At 55.2% G+C, this 16669-nt stretch overlaps 3 protein-coding genes across 47 annotated transcripts in view; 1 reads left to right on the top strand and 2 right to left on the bottom strand.

Annotated features, from left to right (window-relative positions):
- Positions 1-2962, top strand: part of TNRC6C (trinucleotide repeat containing adaptor 6C) — a 151425-nt gene extending 148463 nt beyond the window's left edge. For 21 of the 27 annotated variants that reach the window (XM_054670177.2, XM_054670172.2, XM_054670176.2 and 18 more), the window contains one exon: positions 1-858. In XM_054670177.2, the coding sequence (XP_054526152.1) occupies positions 1-361 (361 nt within the window). In that variant the 3' untranslated portion in view covers positions 362-858. The other 6 variants (XM_063799368.1, XM_063799367.1, XM_063799369.1 and 3 more) reach the window with 1 other exon arrangement.
- On the bottom strand, positions 2909-9081 carry LOC100615798 (polycystin-1-like protein 3). 3 transcript variants are annotated; one of them, XR_008540182.2, is made up of 3 exons: positions 8949-9081; positions 4564-8269; positions 2909-3349 (listed from the first exon to the last, which is right to left on the bottom strand). XR_008540182.2 is itself a non-coding variant. In XM_063799385.1 (3 exons), the coding sequence occupies exons 1-3, from the start codon at positions 9079-9081 to the stop codon at positions 7326-7328; spliced, it is 999 nt and encodes a 332-aa protein (XP_063655455.1). In that variant the 3' UTR covers positions 2909-7325. The 3 variants fall into 3 exon arrangements, 2 of the variants coding, with proteins under 2 accessions (XP_063655455.1, XP_054526157.1); XM_063799385.1 differs by having other exon boundaries at positions 2909-7488; positions 7567-8269; XM_054670182.2 differs by having other exon boundaries at positions 2909-8269.
- The window catches only part of TMC6 (transmembrane channel like 6), a 21045-nt gene continuing 13238 nt past the window's right edge, over positions 8863-16669 (bottom strand). For 11 of the 17 annotated variants that reach the window (XM_063799376.1, XM_063799382.1, XM_063799384.1 and 8 more), the window contains exons 13-20: positions 16315-16494; positions 14968-15063; positions 14642-14717; positions 13473-13606; positions 13139-13315; positions 12940-13018; positions 9492-9568; positions 8863-9155 (exon numbers count right to left, since the gene is read on the bottom strand). In XM_063799376.1, coding sequence (XP_063655446.1) covers positions 9092-9155; positions 9492-9568; positions 12940-13018; positions 13139-13315; positions 13473-13606; positions 14642-14717; positions 14968-15063; positions 16315-16494 — 883 coding nt within the window. In that variant the 3' untranslated portion in view covers positions 8863-9091. The remainder of the gene's footprint in view (positions 9156-9491; positions 9569-12939; positions 13019-13138; positions 13316-13472; positions 13607-14641; positions 14718-14967; positions 15064-16314; positions 16495-16669) is intronic. The other 6 variants (XR_010153106.1, XR_010153108.1, XR_010153105.1 and 3 more) reach the window with 1 other exon arrangement.

Here is a 16669-nt window from a genome sequence, read left to right on the forward strand (position 1 = left end):
GTGCGTCCTGGGAAACACTACCATCCTGGCCGAGTTCGCTGGTGAAGAAGAAGTGAATCGCTTCTTAGCCCAAGGCCAGGCGCTGCCACCCACTTCCAGCTGGCAGTCCAGCAGCGCGTCCAGCCAGCCGCGGCTCAGCGCAGCGGGCAGCTCCCATGGCCTGGTGCGCAGCGACGCTGGCCACTGGAACGCCCCGTGCCTGGGTGGCAAGGGGAGCAGTGAGCTGCTGTGGGGCGGGGTGCCCCAGTACTCCAGCAGCCTGTGGGGCCCGCCCAGCGCCGACGACAGCAGGGTGATCGGCAGCCCCACGCCGCTAACCACCCTGCTGCCTGGGGACCTGCTCAGCGGGGAGTCCCTGTAGGCGCTGCCATCATCAGCACCAGGAGAGCCGACCCCTCCCGGGACCCCTCCCGGCTGGGCGGCCCCATAGACCCGCTGGAACCCAGCAGCGGCCGCCCTTTTGAGTACCTCTGTCCAGGACTGAAGACGAACCTTGGCCGCAGTCCTTGCGAACTGTTCGCAAAACAGTGCGGGCTTGCGGTGGGTCAGCGTCACATGCTAATGACAGGATGTTCCTCGTAGCTTTTTATTTTGTGTGTCTTATGTTTGTATAGTGTGTTGTCATTTTGATTTTTTTTTTTTTTAAGTATAAAAGCTGCTTAGAATAGTTCTATCATGAAGGGCACTTTTCAGATTGTGGGCTGGAAAGGGTTATTTTATCTGTGGGGGAGGGAGGGAGACGTGAAGCCTATTTAAAATGAGCCTGTGACGATTATGCACATGACCAGAGGCGGCCGGTAATCAGGGCAGAGTCTGGTGTGGACCGCCGGGCGCAGAGCGGCTCCGCGGCGGGAGCTGAGCGGAAGGCGCGGGCTGCGATCTGCTCTCTGTTCCCCTGGATCCGCCTATGCACATTACCCTTGTTTCATTACTTTTTCATGTCATTTTTTTATCCCAAAAAATATTTTTTAAAAGTTAAAAAAAGACATATCAAACATGCAAATACTTGAATCCAGCAGGCCAATAGTGAAATGTGAACACTTTCTAATTCTACACTTCCAGGTTGACATCAGTACACAGAAACAGGCTCTAGGAAAAATTTCTAAGTTCATAGCCTACGTGTGTGTATGTGTGCGTGTTGAAACAGAAGTGTGTGTGTGTGCATGTGTGGCGCGTGCTCCTGCACGGCGTGCAGTTTTCTGTGTTTGTGTGTTTGAAAGCGTGTGAGGATTTAACTGTGGGTTTTCCCTTGTATTCAGTATACGCTTTTTTTTTGGCGCATTGGTCAAACGTTTGTTATTATTAGCTTCTAACTTTGCACTGAGTGTCCTCGCCCTTCCTTTAGCTAATCCTATACATTACAGAGAATTCCTAGGACAGGGCTGGCGACAATTCATGTGTAAATGTTTACTCAAGGACTCTGTGACTGCGTTTAAAAAGTACAGTGTATATCTCTGGAGAAATAATATGTATACCTACCTTTAGCAGCTTTTTATTGTGGACTAATGCAAGAAAATTATTACCAGAGTATTGCACCATTTTTCCATTTGGAATATAAAGTTAAAGAGAAAAAAAAAAACTGTTGTTGAACTGTGGCCATAGATACTTGTAAAGAATGGATGGTTCCGCGGAAGGAACAGAAACAAGCACTTGGGCGTGGGTTGTGACTGCTTTTGGGGGAGCCTGGGGTTTGGGCTCCCACCTGTTTACAGACCTTTTTTTCTCCTTCAGACTTTAAAATTTTAAAAATTTAAAAAGGAATTAAAAAAAAAAGACTTCCGTCGTAAAGAAACCTATTTTCAGAATGCAGATGCGTTCCTTCAGAGCTCTGGGACGGGACAGTGTTGTTCCCTCGGCCATCGTCGTGGACTCTGTCGATTGCTTTCGCCCCTTCGTCAAGGTGACAGGCGTTGTGGCCACTGTCTTGCACATGCCGGACGCGCTCTCAGGAAAGCCAGGGCTCCCGAGGGCAGCTCCACACCATTTCATGTATTTTTAAACCCAACTCCTAGCACTGAAGATGTTATTTAAAAAACAAAACAAAACAAAACAAAACAAAAAAATGAAAAAAAAGAAAAAGAGGAAAAAAAAAACACAAAGAAGAAAAATACCTAATCTCTAATGTGTAGCAGTTACATATTTACCAAATAATGGACTCAAAAGAAATAGATGTTTGAAGAGTGCTTTATATATTAAAAATTGCTTTATGTTTTAAAAATGATCAATGTTTTGATTGTTTTGCAAGGAAGAAAGACAATGGAATAACATACCTTCAAGTATGTTTTAAAAAATATATATATGAACATTGTGCTCCCTGCCTGCTTGATCAGGAAACTTGTGCATTACATTTTTTTTAATTAGCTTTTTAATGGTTTTATCAAAACAAAAAAAATACAAAAAAAAAAAAAAGTCCTGCAAGATTGCAGATCCACAAAAGCTGGTTTTATAGAGGATCATGAACTATGCACAAACTGGGTTCAAGACTTTTTTTCTCAAGTTTAGTAGGATATTTAGAAAAACCAACCTTCCTCAGAGTGACTGCATCTCATTGCCATTACATGCGTTCTATATATTCGATGGACATACACCTGCGTATGTATATCCAATATGTGTGCGTGTGAGCGTGCGTGTGCGTATGTGCGTCCGACATACCACTTCCCGTGCTGCCGGCGAGCATTGAGTTGTAGAAAAACTGTTGTTTTAAAATTGGGGATGGAAGTCAAGAATATGTTTGTTTGTTTTTGGGTTTTGTTGGGTTTGAGGGGTTTTTTGTTTGTTTGTTTGTTTGTTTTTTACCTTTTATTTTGAACTTAATATGTCTGTAACTCTGAGATTAAACAACAAGTTCGTGGCTCTTAATGTTTTCCTCATAGAATGTGACTGTTGAAGAACATGCATCGAAAGTTGCTTTCGAAAGTACAACGCTTTATTGAATCTTAATAAATTGCAATTTTTTTTCTTGGCTGTTCAAAGTAATGTGTCTTTCATTTTTCAAAAGACACTATGGATGTCTACTTTGCACGCTGCGATTGGGAGAGCTGTCCCGCTGCATGCGTTCCCTCTGTAATTTCCTCAGAGCTCACATACGTACCTCTCTCACGAGTGAACTCAGATTTTCCATTGTTTTGCTTTATTCTATCATTTGCTTTGTGGTTTTGCTGTAAATATTGAAATCTTAATCATCATCGAGAGGCACAGCCAAGCTTTCCAGCTCTCCACCCCCGTGGCCCATCCAAGTCTGTTCATCTGGTAACTTCTGTTGTCTGGGACGGCAGCAAGAAGATGCCGGGGCTCGCCTGGAGTCCTGGCAGAGGAGTGCCACTCACTTTTGCCTAGGGTCCAGTTGGGGCTTAAAAAATATTTGGAGAGAAGAGTAATAAGGATTTTTTGTGTTTCCTAGACATTTTATGCATCTATTTTTGTAAAATCACCTTCGCTAACTTTCATCAAGCACTTTGAGCACAGTGGAACTTCAGAAGCAGAACCAGCCTAACCCCAGAATCTCAGGTGGCACAGCTAGAAATTGAGTCCCTTCCTAGGACACTGGCCGTGGCCTTCAGGGTGACCAGTCAGTGCCACCGGGTTGGCATTGGTGTTACAGACAGGCCTCTGAAGACAAACCGAGCACCCCAGCGGCCCCTCAAACTAAGCAAGGATCTTTTTTCTGTCTGCACTCCCTGGGGCAAGGTCAGAGGTGGACCCGCCCACTGTGGGTCAATTCCTTCGAAAAGATGGGACCCGCACCCCCGCCACAGGCTGCCCCCCCCACCCATGGGGAAGGCGGTGTGCTGCTGGCTCTGACCATACTCTTTTGGAAATTGAGAAGGAAAGCATTGAGTGGGACCTAATCCGGAGAAGAAATTAAAGACCAGAAAAAGAAGGAAGCTGGGAATGAAACTCAAAATGCACTTGAACCTGGAAGCGGCAACCCTCAGCTCTGTGCGGCCGAGCCTCAGCAAGAGTTCATTTTGTGCCTGAGTTACTACTACAGGGGCAAACTGTACCCGTGCCTGTGTGCTGGGAGAACAAGGTCAGCGCCCAAGGGTGTGCAAAGGATGTGGCAGGTTTCATGGAGGAGGTGGCATTTGCCCTGGGCCTGGGAGACCAGGTTGGATTTTGACAGACTGGGAACTTGGGGGACAGGAGGGCAGCACAGTGTAAGCTAAAGCCCTGTGTAGGGACCCCACCCAAAGACCTCGTGGGCCTGGGTGTCCAGGGCACCATTTCCACCCATGGGTGAAAAAGAGGCTTGAGGAAGACAACAGGTTCTTCACCTGCATCTGTGGATATATATTTTTTTTAAGTTTATTAATTTTTTTTTTTAAATGACAGGTTCAGACCTGCCCTTTGTGGTTTGTGTTTTTGTTTGTTAATACAGGGTCTCTGTCTCCCACGCTGGAGTGCAGTGATGTAATCTCGGCTCACTGCAACCTTGACCTCAAGGTTAAGCTCCAGCGATCTTCCGACCTCAGCCTCCCAAGCAGCTGGGACCACAGGCATGCATGCGCCACCCCCCTCCCCCAGCTCATTTCATTTTTTATTTTTGTAGAGATAGGGTCTCACCATGTTGCCCAGGCTGATCTCGAACTGCTGGGAATACAGGCATGAGCCACGGTGCCCAGCCTTTGTTGTTGTTGTTGTTGCTATTTTGGCAACATCACGGCAGAACGGTAAAGGCAGAAAGCACAGTGCCCAGCAGCTAGCAGTGTGGCGTGCCAAGAAGGCTGTTCCAATGGGGGAGAAGCCAGCAGACACAGGCATCATGGCGAGCCCCGACTGAGTGTTCAGTGAAGCGGGAAAACAGAGACAGTGGGGCATCCCAAGAAGATCCTCTGCAGGAGTGCGGTGTCTATGGATGGACCAAGAAAACCTACGCAGGATCCACGTGGAAACAAAGCTGCTTAGCTCTGCATATCAGTGCTTCTCGGCGGAGCTGTGGCTGATGGGCTCCTGGTGCAGGACTGGCCCCTGAACAGCACAAGTGTAGTATGCCTGGGCCCCAGGTCATCATGAAAACCAGAAGCAGACACTCGGGAGGCTGAGGCGGGAGGATCACCTGAGCCCAGGAGATCGAGGCTGCAGTGAGCTGTGATCGTGCCACTGTGCTCCGGGATGGGCAACAGAAAGACCCCATCTCAAAAAAGCAGAAGCACATTTCCGAAGCCCCCCAAGCCCACGGGCGTGAGTGCATGCATGCGTTTGTGACAGCCTGGTGCTCGGATGGGCCCAGAGCAGGGGTTCTCAACCTTGGCCCATTAGAATTACCTGAAAATTTTTAAGATAATTCACATCCGGCCAGGCATGGTGGCTCATGCCTGTAATCCCAGCACTTTGGGAGTCCGAGGCGGGCGGATCACCTGAGGTCAGGAGTTCAAGACCAGCCTGAGCAACATGGAGAAACCCTGTCTCTACTAAAAATACAAAATTAGCTGGGCATGGTAGCACATGCCTGTAATCCCAGCTACTTGGGAAGCTGAGGCAGGAGAATGGCTTGAACCCAGTAGGCAGAGGTTGCGGTGAGCCAAGATCGTCCCGTTGCACTCCAGCCTGGGGAACAAGAGTGAAACTCCATTCCAAGAAAAAAAAAAAAATTCACATCCAAAATTTTAAAGATAATTCACATCCAAATCAACTCAATCAGAATCTCTCGGGGTGGGCCTCAGGCACCAGTGTTTTTTTGTTTGCTGGGACAGGGTCTTGCCGTTGCCCATGCTGGATTCAAAACACCTGGGCTCGGCAGGTGTTGTGGTTCATGTCTGTAATCCCAGCACTTTGGGAGGCCGAGGCAGGCAGATCACTTGAGGTCAGGAGATCTTCACCAGCCTGACCATCATGGTGAAACCCCATCTCTACTAAAAATACGAAGATCAGCCAGGCCTGGTTGTATGCACCTGTAATCCCAGCTACTTGGGAGGCTGAGGCAGTGAGCCGAGATCATGGAACTGCACTCCAGCCTGGGCTAGAGCAAGACTCTGAAAAAGCAAATAAACCGAAACTCTTGGGCTCAAGCAATCCTCCGCCTCAGCCTCTGGAGCAGCTGCAATTACAGACAGGCGCCACCACCTCCAGCAAGTACCAGTGTTTTTAAAACCTCCCTGGTAGATTCCGTTGTGCAGCCCAGGCCGAGAAGCATCGCGGAGTCTTGTCATTCAGCCTGAAATAGCATCAAGTTCCCATCCACTCGAACAACAGTTTGTAGATCTTAGGCTGCTCTCATCGAGCAAACATGGCCTCCTTGCAACACCTCAAATGGGTGCCAGGCATGGTACGCAGCACACAAACTGTGTCACTTGATACAGCGGCCCCATGAGGCGAGGAGCTGGGAGGTCACAGAACATGCCCCAGGGCACCCAGGGACACACTGAAGCCCAGGCCTCCAGCACGCAAGGGCTGCTCTGAAGAAACACGGGAGGTCCTCACTGGAGGGTCTGGGGCCACACCGTGGGTCCAGAGACAGAACAAACAGGAGGCAGAAACGAGGAGAGGACGGGCTCACCCAGCCGTGGGGCCGCGGGCTGGACATCCAGTGGGAGTGGAAGCCGCCGTCTCAAGGCAGAATTCCCTCTCTGGGACACCTCGGGTTTTGCTCTTAAAGCTTTCAGCTGATAGGATGAGGCCCACCCACATTCTCAAGGATGATCTTTAGGTGAAATGGACTGTAGGTGTTCACCACATTCCAGCAGCACACGATCACAGCAACACCTCGGCCCGTCGCGATGAGATCACTGGGCCCCACAGCCTGGCCTGGTTGACACGAAAGACTGACTAGCACACACGGTAATTCTCCAGAAATATCCAGGCCAAGTTCTTCCACTTTCCTGTCATAAGCAGCTGGTACTGTCCTTTGTGAGGCTGGCAAGATGGGCTCAACAGGTCACAACCAATGATCATGCTGGCAAGCCAGCAGTGGCAGGCACACGTCCCCAGCCAGAGAGGGACCGTGATGGTTTGGAGGACAGCATCTGCACAGATAGGGGCTGGAAACCCTACGTCGGTCCCTGTGGACTGTCACGTCACTTTCTGGACTGCCCACGCAGCTTCACCCAGCAGCACTCGCACCTGAAGACGCTGCCACAGTTGGCTGCCCAGAATCGGCACCAGCTACTTGCTGAGGCCCAGAAGCACCACTTGGCTCAGATCCACCCAGATGCCAACTCTGTCGGGCCCCTGTGGCAGCACCCAGATGTCTGCAGAGCACAGGAGCATCCCCATGGGATTGGGTGGGCTAGACCCAGCGTGGGGGTCTGCTAGCAGCCAGTAGCATCTCCATCTGGGTCTGACCCTTTTCTGGGCCCATCGCTCTTTGACCATTTCCCCACCTGGGTTCATTCCCCCAATCCCAAGCGCAGCTCCTGCAGGCCTGGAGCCCTGGGCCGTGACAGGCTGGTCCCCACAGGCCTGGAGCACTGGTGCTGTGACAGGCTGGTCCCCCCAAGCCTGGAACCCTGCGCCGTGACGGGCTGGTCCCCACAGACCTGGAGCACTGAGGTCATGACGGGCTGGTCCCCGCAGGCCTGGAGCACTGGGGCTGTGAAGGGCTGGTCCCCGCAGGCCTGGAGCACTGAGGCTGATGAGCTGGTCCCCGCAGGCCTGGAGCACAGGCTGACGGGCTGGTCCCCACAGACCTGGAGCACTGGGGTCATGACGGGCTGGTCCCCGCAGGCCTGGAGCACTGGTGCTGTGACAGGCTGGTCCCCCCAAGCCTGGAACCCTGCGCCGTGACAGGCTGGTCCCCACAGACCTGAAGCACTGGGGTCATGACGGGCTGGTCCCAGCAGGCCTGGAGCACTGGGTCGTGACGGGCTGGTCCCCGCAGGCCTGGAGCACTGGGGCTGTGAAGGGCTGGTCCCCGCAGGCCTGGAGCACTGAGGCTGATGAGCTGGTCCCCGCAGGCCTGGAGCACAGGCTGACGGGCTGGTCCCCGCAGGCCTGGAGCACTGGGTCGTGACGGGCTGGTCCCCGCAGGCCTGGAGCACTGGGGCTGTGAAGGGCTGGTCCCCGCAGGCCTGGAGCACTGAGGCTGATGAGCTGGTCCCTGCAGGCCTGGAGCACAGGCTGACGGGCTGGTCCCCACAGACGTGGAGCACTGGGGTCATGACGGGCTGGTCCCCGCAGGCCTGGAGCACTGAGCCTGACGGGCTGGTCCCCGCAGGCCTGGAGAACTGGGGCCGTGACGGGCTGGTCCCCGCAGGCCTGGAGCCCTGGGCTGTGACGGGCTGGTCCCCGCAGACCTGGAGCCCTGGGCTGTCATGGGCTGGTCCCTGCAGACCTGGAGCACGGGGTCATGACAGGCTGGTCCCCGAATCCCTGTGCCCACCCCCCACAGCCTACGGTTTTCGGTATCCCACGGGCTCCTCAAACTCAGCCCAGTCAGACCCAGGATCACCACCCCCCAGCCAGCTGCTGGCAGCCAGAAGCAGGGGGCCAGCCCCACCTCACCAAGCCCTGTTCGCCTCCAAGCACAGGTGCTGGTTACCTATGCCTGGGAGGCAACTGTCCCCACAACTCATTTGCAACTGATATGTCTCCCCTCCAAGTCCCTCTCTAAATTTGCCTCCTGCTCCAGTAGATGCTACAGCATCACCCAATGGTTGACGCATCGCTCTGGTCACAATCCGTGCCTGCTCGGCTCACTTGTGCAGGTGTAAGCCCCTCCTGGGCGCGAGTTCAGGCTGGTCAAAGGCAGCAAGCGAATCAAGCCCTGGCGCGGTCCAGCCCCTGCCATCTGGGGCTTGGCCAGCAGAGGGCGCCCCCACTCCAGCTGAGGTTCCCAGGACCCAGACCTGCGCCTGGAGGTGGCCCCAGGGCAGCGGGAAGCAGGCCCTGGGTGTGGTCACACACACAGAGCCCCAAGGGACAAGCCCATTTGCAAAACCCCTTTAATCAGAATAAATAGAGTCCCAGGCAGGGCAGAGTTCACTGGGGATGCCCAAGCCGGATTCACCCACCCTTCCAGCTCCAGCCTAGGCGCAGCCGCGGCTTTCGAGAGGCGAAACTGTCTTCCTTGTCCTGGTGTCCCAGCAGGGTCACTGGGAGGCAACAGTGTGGTCTCAGGGTGCTGGGCGGGCCCGTGAGGCCCATCGCCGTCCCCCTAGGCATCCTGTTCATCTGTGAGCAGGGCAGGGGGTGCCGCAGCCTCCTCGGTTGTCCCAACCCTGCCAGAAAGAGACATCACTGAGGGGACCCCATAAACATCAACATCCCTGCAACCTGGCTGGGCACAGCCAAGGCCCGGCGAGGGACAGGCCAGACGCCCCACAGCCTTTCTCCTGAGATGTATTTTAGGTCCCTGTCAAAATGGCCAGGCTCCGGAGGCCAGAGAAGGCTCTAGAGAGAGTGAAGGTGGGTGCCAGGGGGGAGATTTTTGTAGGTCAAAAGCGGTCAAGTGTCAGCAATGTCGTGGTGTAGCCCCAGTGGCAGCCCTACTGTCCAGCCCTGGCCCCTCTCCCCTCCAGGCTCAGAGTGTCCCCAATCCCTCCACGGACCCTCACCTGCTCCTCTCCTCCCTCTCCTTCCTCTCGTAGATGGAGTGAAGCTTGTTGATTAAGAAGATTTTGTCCTCACCCTCCTAGAAAGGCCAGAACACAAAGGGGAAGAGAAATCATCCATCAGCCCATCCAGAGCCATCCTGTTCCAAACTGCATTTGAGGGAAAACTCACGAGGTGTATTCAACATCGCAAGCAGCAAAAACATAAAAGAAAAGGTGAAAGGGCCACCAAACAAGGACAAGGACCAGGAAGTGGGCATATGTGTGGATCTAAGCTTCCTAGTGGCCAAAGTGAAAAGGGAAATGTAATCAGCAGCCCAGAGCCAGCCTGACTCAATTTAAAACCAGCCCTGCCACCTACTGGCTCTGCCTTGGGTTACTAACTCTGTGACCTCAGTGGCAGCATCTGTAAAGGGGGATAATAACACAAGGCACAGGGTTTACATTAGTTTCCTGCTGCTGTCGTAATGAACTGTCATCAACTTCGTGGCTTAAAACACCACCGGTTTCTCAACTTTCAGTTCTGGAAGTGAGAAGTCCAAAATGAGTCTCACTGGGCTCCAGTCAAGCATCATCAGGGCTACATTCCTCCCGGAGGCTTCGGGGGAGAATCCTCTTCCTCGCCTTTTCCAACTTCTAGAGGCTCCTGGCTCTCAGCCCTTTCCTCCACTTCAAAGCCAGCAGTGGCTGCTCAAGTCCTGCTCACGTGGCACCACTCTGACCCTGACACCCCGGCCTCCGTTTTTCACCTCTAAGGACCCTGAGATCACGCTGGGCCACCACGATAATCTAGGGCCATCTCCTATCCAAAGTCAGCTGACTGGCAACTTTAATTCTACCTGCAATCGTAATTCCCCAGCCACGCAACGTAACGTATTCACAGGCTCCATCCAGTCTTAGGACGGGGACATCTTTGGGGCCAGTACTGGACTGACCCAGGGCTCTTGCGACAATGAAATGTGACAAGCAGAGGGGGCACTTAGCAAAGGATCTGGTGCACCGAAACACTGATCATCAGTGCCTGGGTCAGACCGGGATTCCCCGCCCGGAGCTTCACACAGAGAACAGGAGTTCTGTCAAGAGCCACACGGATTGGCTCTGGGCACCTGGCAACCTGGCTCAGCCTAGGAGGACCACTTAGAATACCTTCAAGGAGAGACCACGGGCCCCTTAAGCAACAACCTAAGTAGCTTCTATCGAGTTGCTGATGAGTATGGAGGGGCTGTGCACTTGAGCCATGCCGACCTGCACGGGGAAAACTCAGACCGACAGCCCCAAAGACGGGTCGGAGCTTGGCCTTGGGTAGACACCACAGCCAGCATCCGCCTGGAGAAAGGTCCTTCCCATCCCAGAGCAACGGTGGGTAGAGCTGGGATTCTCCCAGCACCACTCTGCATTCCCCGCCTGGACCCACCTGGCCCTACCTGGCCCCTGGGGGCTCTGAAATGCCACCCAGTAGGGCAGGAGCCATTTCCCACTTCCAATATCTACGGCCAGACAACCACCGCAGCCGACAACCACCGCAGCCGACAACCACCGCAGCCGACAACCACCGCAGCCGAGATGCCCGGCTTTCAGCTCTATGTGGTGAAACGGGAAAGGCAGGAGATGGGACAGTGTGTACTACAGTGTTTACAACCCAAGCAATGTGGGAGCCGTCCCATGAGTGCTTGGGACGAGCTGGGACGAGCTGCCTGGAGCCCTGGATCCTGGCACCAACTAGCCAGCAGCAGGGTCACATGGCTGCCGAGGCCCACTGGCTGCACCCCGCCCTGCCCTCGCCTTGGCAGACACCAGCCGCTGATCCCCACAAGCGCCCCCCTAGCCCTGGTGTGGAGCATGCCTAAGGACACTGGCACTCACCAGCCCCAGAGTGAAAACCTGCAGGAGGATAAATGGCAATGGGAGGGGATGGGGAGCCCTGGGGGAGGGCAGAGCCCAGCAGCAGGACGCAAGCCTGGAAAAGCCACAGGACCTGCTTCACGGGGGGCCGTTCCCCAGGGGAGAGGCCTCGGGGAGGAGGCCAGGCTGGGTAGCCCGGGGGGAAAGTGCCTTGTCTCCAACTTGGTGGCTGCCCAGTGGGCAAGGAGGTCCTCCAGCGAAGGGAGTGGGCACAGGGACCAGCTGCCGGGTGGGCAGTACTCCTGGGGGCTGCCTCTCGGGTATGGGGTCTGACCCCCTTCTGCAACTCACTCCCATGACACAGCATGAGGGCCTCAGCAACTCGCTCTGTCGCCCAGGCTGGAGTGCAGTGGCGCAATCTGGGCTGATTCTCCTGCCTCAGCCTCCTGAGTAGCTGGTACAGGTGGACGCCACCACGCCCAGCTAATTTTTGTACTTTTAGTAGAGACGGGGTTTTGCCATGATGGTCAGGCTGGTCTCGACCTCCTGACTTCAAGTGATCTGCTCACCTCGGCCTCCCAAAGTGCTGGGATTAGAGGCCTGAGCCCCCATGCCCAGGCTTTTTTTTTTTTTTAATGAGACAGAGTTTCACTGTCACCCAGGCTGGAGTGCAGTGGCACAATCATAGCTCACTGCAGCCTCAACCTGGGCTCAAGCAATCTCCTACCTCAGCCTCCCAAGTAGCTGGGACTACAGGTGCACACCACCACACCCAACTAACTTTTAAAATTTTTATAGAGACGAGGTTTCACTCTGTTGCCCAGGCTGGTCTCGAACTCCTGGGCTCCAGCCATTCTCCCACCTTGGCCTCCCAAAGCGTTGGGACTATAGGCATGAGCCCCACCACACCCGGTCAAACATTGTTTTCTTCATAAAAATGTTTTGGCCAGGCACGGTGGCTCATGCCTATAATCCTAGCACTTTGGGAGGCCAAGGTGGGTGGATTGCCTCGGGAGCTCGAGACCAGCCTGGGCAACACAGTGAAACTGCATCTGTACGAAAAACACAAAAAAGTAGCCGGAGTGGCGGCAGGCCCTGTACTCCCAGCTACTCGGGAGGCTGAGGCAAGACAGTTGCTTGAACCCAGGAGGCAGAGGTTGCAGTCAGCTGAGACTGTGCCACTGCACTCCAGCCTGGGTGACAGAGCGAGACTCCGTCTCCAAAAAAAAAAGTTTTAAGTCCTAACTCTCAACCTTAATCCACCTGTTTGTAAAATGAGTGAAGAGTCCATAGGGACCCAAAAATCCTCACAGAGACTGTCTAAACCCTCAGCGGGGCCACACCCGGGGGCTGAAATCACACCCCACCCCCCAGAGCCCTGGTCCCAGTGGGGCCCTGCGGGTCCTTGGGGATCAGGAGCCTGGCTCTGTCTCACAGCTACTTCGTCACTTGATCTGAAGTGCACGTATTGATCAGGGTCACTTGTTTGGCAAACAGACCCTTTCACCAGCCAAGGCCCACAGGAGATGTACAGGGGAGTGGAGGGGAGCGTCACCCTCAGGTGACCTGAGAGGGTGGGGGCTGAGAGCAGCCCAGGAGGGGCACTCACATTGCTGATCTGCTCCTTGAGCAGGCAGATGACCTTGCGCTGGCCCCGCACCACCTGGATGTTGAGGTAGATCACGGCCCTGCGGGAGAGGGGCTGTCGGGCAGGGCCCAGGGCCACAGCCCGGGAGCGGCCAGTCCCCACACGGTGCAGGCCCAGCGAGGGCCATCTCCCCAGGGCCGCCCCCACCTGCAGGACTCACAGCAGCAGGGCTGACACCAGGAAGACAAAGAAGGTGTTTTCCACCAGGTACCGGTGCACCCAGGGCAGCCAGGAGACCCTGGGGCCTGCCGCCTCCAGGTGGCGCACCCACACCCTGCCGGCCTCGTACATGGTGTCCAGGGTCCGGAAGGGGCCGCAGGTGCTCGAGGGCTTCACCCTGGGGAAGATGCCGACCAGGAACCCTCACCCCAAGCAACAGTTCACCCGGCTCCCTCCCAGCCCGTCCTCTGCACCCCTAAGCCTTGGGCCCCCCAGGCACCACCACCCAACCCCCAGATGACACAGAAGGGTCTCCCTCCACCCGCCCCACTCACTGCCAGACGGCGTAGCAGAGGAAGACAGCGGCGCCCAGGAAGGCGGGGAAGCAGAGCAGCGTGAGGAAGACGGTGCTCATGTGTGAGGCCAGCCAGGGCCGGCGTGGCGCCTGGCAGTTGGCCAGAAGGCTGGTCTGTGGGGAAAGGCTGCGCTCTGCCACCATCCTGCTACCCCTCAGCACCCCTCCAAGCCCTGGGGGAGCTCAAGAGGGAAGGGCGACCAGGGCTGTGCGTCCAGGCAGAGCCTGGACCCTGCTCCCTGCAGCCTCCTCATTTACAGAGGAAGACAGAAGCCTGCCGGTCACTTGCACGCAAAGGGGTGATGCCAACAGCACCTCCATCTGCTGAAGGTCGCTGCCATGCCAGGCTCTGCACACAACACTGCACACGCCACCTCCCTCAGTCCCCACTGGAACATGGTCCCCATTGCAGGGATGAGGAAACAAAAGGCCAGACGAGACAGAAGCCAGGATGGCCAGGCGCGGTGGCTCACGCCTGTAATCCCAGCACTTTGGGAGGCTGAGGTGGGCGATCACAAGGTCAGGAGATCGAGACCATCCTGGCTAACACAGTGAAACCCCATCTCTACTAAAAATACAAAAAAATTAGCTGGGTGTGGTGGCGGATGCCTGTAGTCCCAGCTACTCAGGAGGCTGAGGCAGGAGAATGGCGTGAACCCGGGAGGCGGAGCTTGCAGTGAGCCGAGATCGCGCCACTGCACTCCAGCCTGGGCGACAAAGTAAGACTCTGCCTCAAAAAATAAAATAAAATAAAAAGACAGGAGCCAGGATGGGAAGAAAGGTCCCAGTTCTCAGCCACTGGGCATGACCCAGTTGCGGACAGAGGCCCAGCATCACTTTTCCAGGGACCCAGAGGTCCCAAGGCTTGGTGTCTCCCAGAGCCCTGGCCCTACCCCTGGCCAGGTGCACACAGGCACCTGCTAATGACCTCTGAACCCAGCGATGCTTCCCAGCCTGCCAAAGACAGTGATGCCAAGAGGGGTCAGCCGTCCCTTGGGCTGAGGGACAGGCCAGGGCAGCCCCGAGCCGCCAGCCCCACTCCACTCAGGTGGGGAGGGTTCTAGTGTCCCAGGCTCTGCCCAGCTGAGTCCTGCCCCCACTGCCGGCCACCCTCCCAGCCCAGCCCTCCCCAGGCCTTGGCAGCCTCACCTTCTTGACATAGAAGACGAGCAGCAGCTTGATGATCTGCACGGCGGGGAGGAGGGGCGAGAAGAGCACCCCCAGCCTGGGGAGGGGGTGGCAGTTCAGGGGCTGCTCCAGTGCCCTCCCCTCCCCGAGATCAGGCTGGTTCCAGACCACGGGCAGGGCATGTGACAGTGGCCAAAACTGAGTCCCCGGGGTTAGGGTCTGCATCACTCCAGGGTCCATGGCCGGGCCTGGCTGTGGCCCCAGGGGGAGGCAGGTACAGGACCCCCAGGGGGAAAGGGGCACTGACCGAGGGGCCAGACAGCAGGAGGCAAGCAGAGGACCCTCACCAGGTCAGAGTCTGCCCATAAATCAGCTCCAGGACATTCCGGGCAATGTCAAACTCCGGCTTCCGCCTCCTCTTCAGCTTCTTCTCGGAGATAATCCTGCCTCCGAGGACCCCGGATCGTTAGATGGGAAAGCCATGCCCAGGGAGGCCGGCCTGAGTCCCCACACCCAGAGGCACCCCACCCCCAGCCAGGGGACATCCTGGCCGTTCCACAGATAATGCCAAGAAGAGACAGCCACCAGCCTGGGGGCCCCCACCAGGTGCTTGGTCACACCAGCCTCATCCTAAGTAGGTTCGGATACACCCGGAGTTAAACAAGCAGTATCAGCTCCAGCACCAAATGATTTTTTCTTTTTTGAAACAGGGTCTGGCTCTGTTGTCCGGGCTGGAGCACAGTGGCGCAATCGTGGCTCACTGCAGCCTTGACCTCCTGGGATCAAGCAATCCTCACACCTCAGCCTCCTGAGTAGCTGGGACTACAGGCACACACCACCAGGCCCAGCTAAATTTTATTTATTTTTATTTTTATTTCTTTAGAGACAAGGTCTCACTCTGTTGCCGAGGCTGGCCTCAAACTCCTGGGCTTAAGTGATCCTCCCACCTCAGCCTCCCAAAGTGCTGGGATTACAGGCGTGAGCCACCACACCGGGCCTCCTACTGATTTTTTAAACCTTATTTATTATTATTATTAAATTCATATATTCTCGAAGAAAACACCAAGAGGAAAAAAACAGCTGAAGTGCCAGAACCCACAGCGGAATACCTGGAACATTTTTTAAATGTTCCTCTGCTGTCTGTTCCCTGCTGTGTGTTTTTCCTTTGTATCCTAGACTGAGGTTGTGTCATATACACGTTACTTTTTTTTTTTTTTTGGCAACACAGTCTTGCTCTGTCGCCCGGGCTGGAGTGCAGAGGCACGATCTCAGCTCACTACAACCTCCGCTTCCCAGGTTCAAGCGATTCTCATGCCTCTGTCTCCCGAGTAGCTGGGACTACTGGTGTGCGTCACCACGCCCTGCTAATTTTTGTATTTTTAGTAGAGACGGGGTTTTGCCATGCTGGCCAGGCTGGTCTCAAACTCCTGACCTCAGGTGATCCACTCACCTCAGCCTCCCAAAGTGCTGGGATTACAGGCATGAGCCACCATGCCTGGCCATACACATCACTTTGAAACCTGTTTTCCTTTCCAATCTAAAAATGAGTTCGGTTCTATTTCCTGAGTCTTCCTCTGAAGGGTGGAGACACAGGGCCCTGATGGGAAAGGTCCAGGCCTGAGAACCTCCCGGCCACACGTCCCGGCCACTAAGGGGAGAACACTCACCACCCAGTCCGCCCAGGACCCCCTTACCTCCACACCAGTTCCCCAAAAAGCGTGTCCAGCAACATGAGGACGAAGTCCATCACCAGGAACCGGTACAGCTCCTGGCCCACAAAATCCTCCCAGCACTGGCCCTGCAGGACGCCCACCCTGCGGCCCAGCCAGTGGTAGCACAGTGTCCCCAGGATGGCCAGCTTGAGGATGAGGTTCCTGCGGAGGGCGGGGTGCAAAGGCTGAGGGGCGGGTACGGGGACAGAAGATGCACCGCAGCGCCCCCACCAGGGGCTTGGTCACACCGGCCTCATCCTAAGTAGGTTTGGATACACCCGGAGCTAAACAACCAGTATCAGCTCCAGCACCAAATGATGTTTTCATGTGCGGCCAC

The sequence above is a fragment of the Pan troglodytes genome, chromosome 19, assembly GCF_028858775.2.
Source record: "Pan troglodytes isolate AG18354 chromosome 19, NHGRI_mPanTro3-v2.0_pri, whole genome shotgun sequence".
In the NCBI taxonomy this organism is placed as follows: Eukaryota; Metazoa; Chordata; class Mammalia; order Primates; family Hominidae; genus Pan; species Pan troglodytes.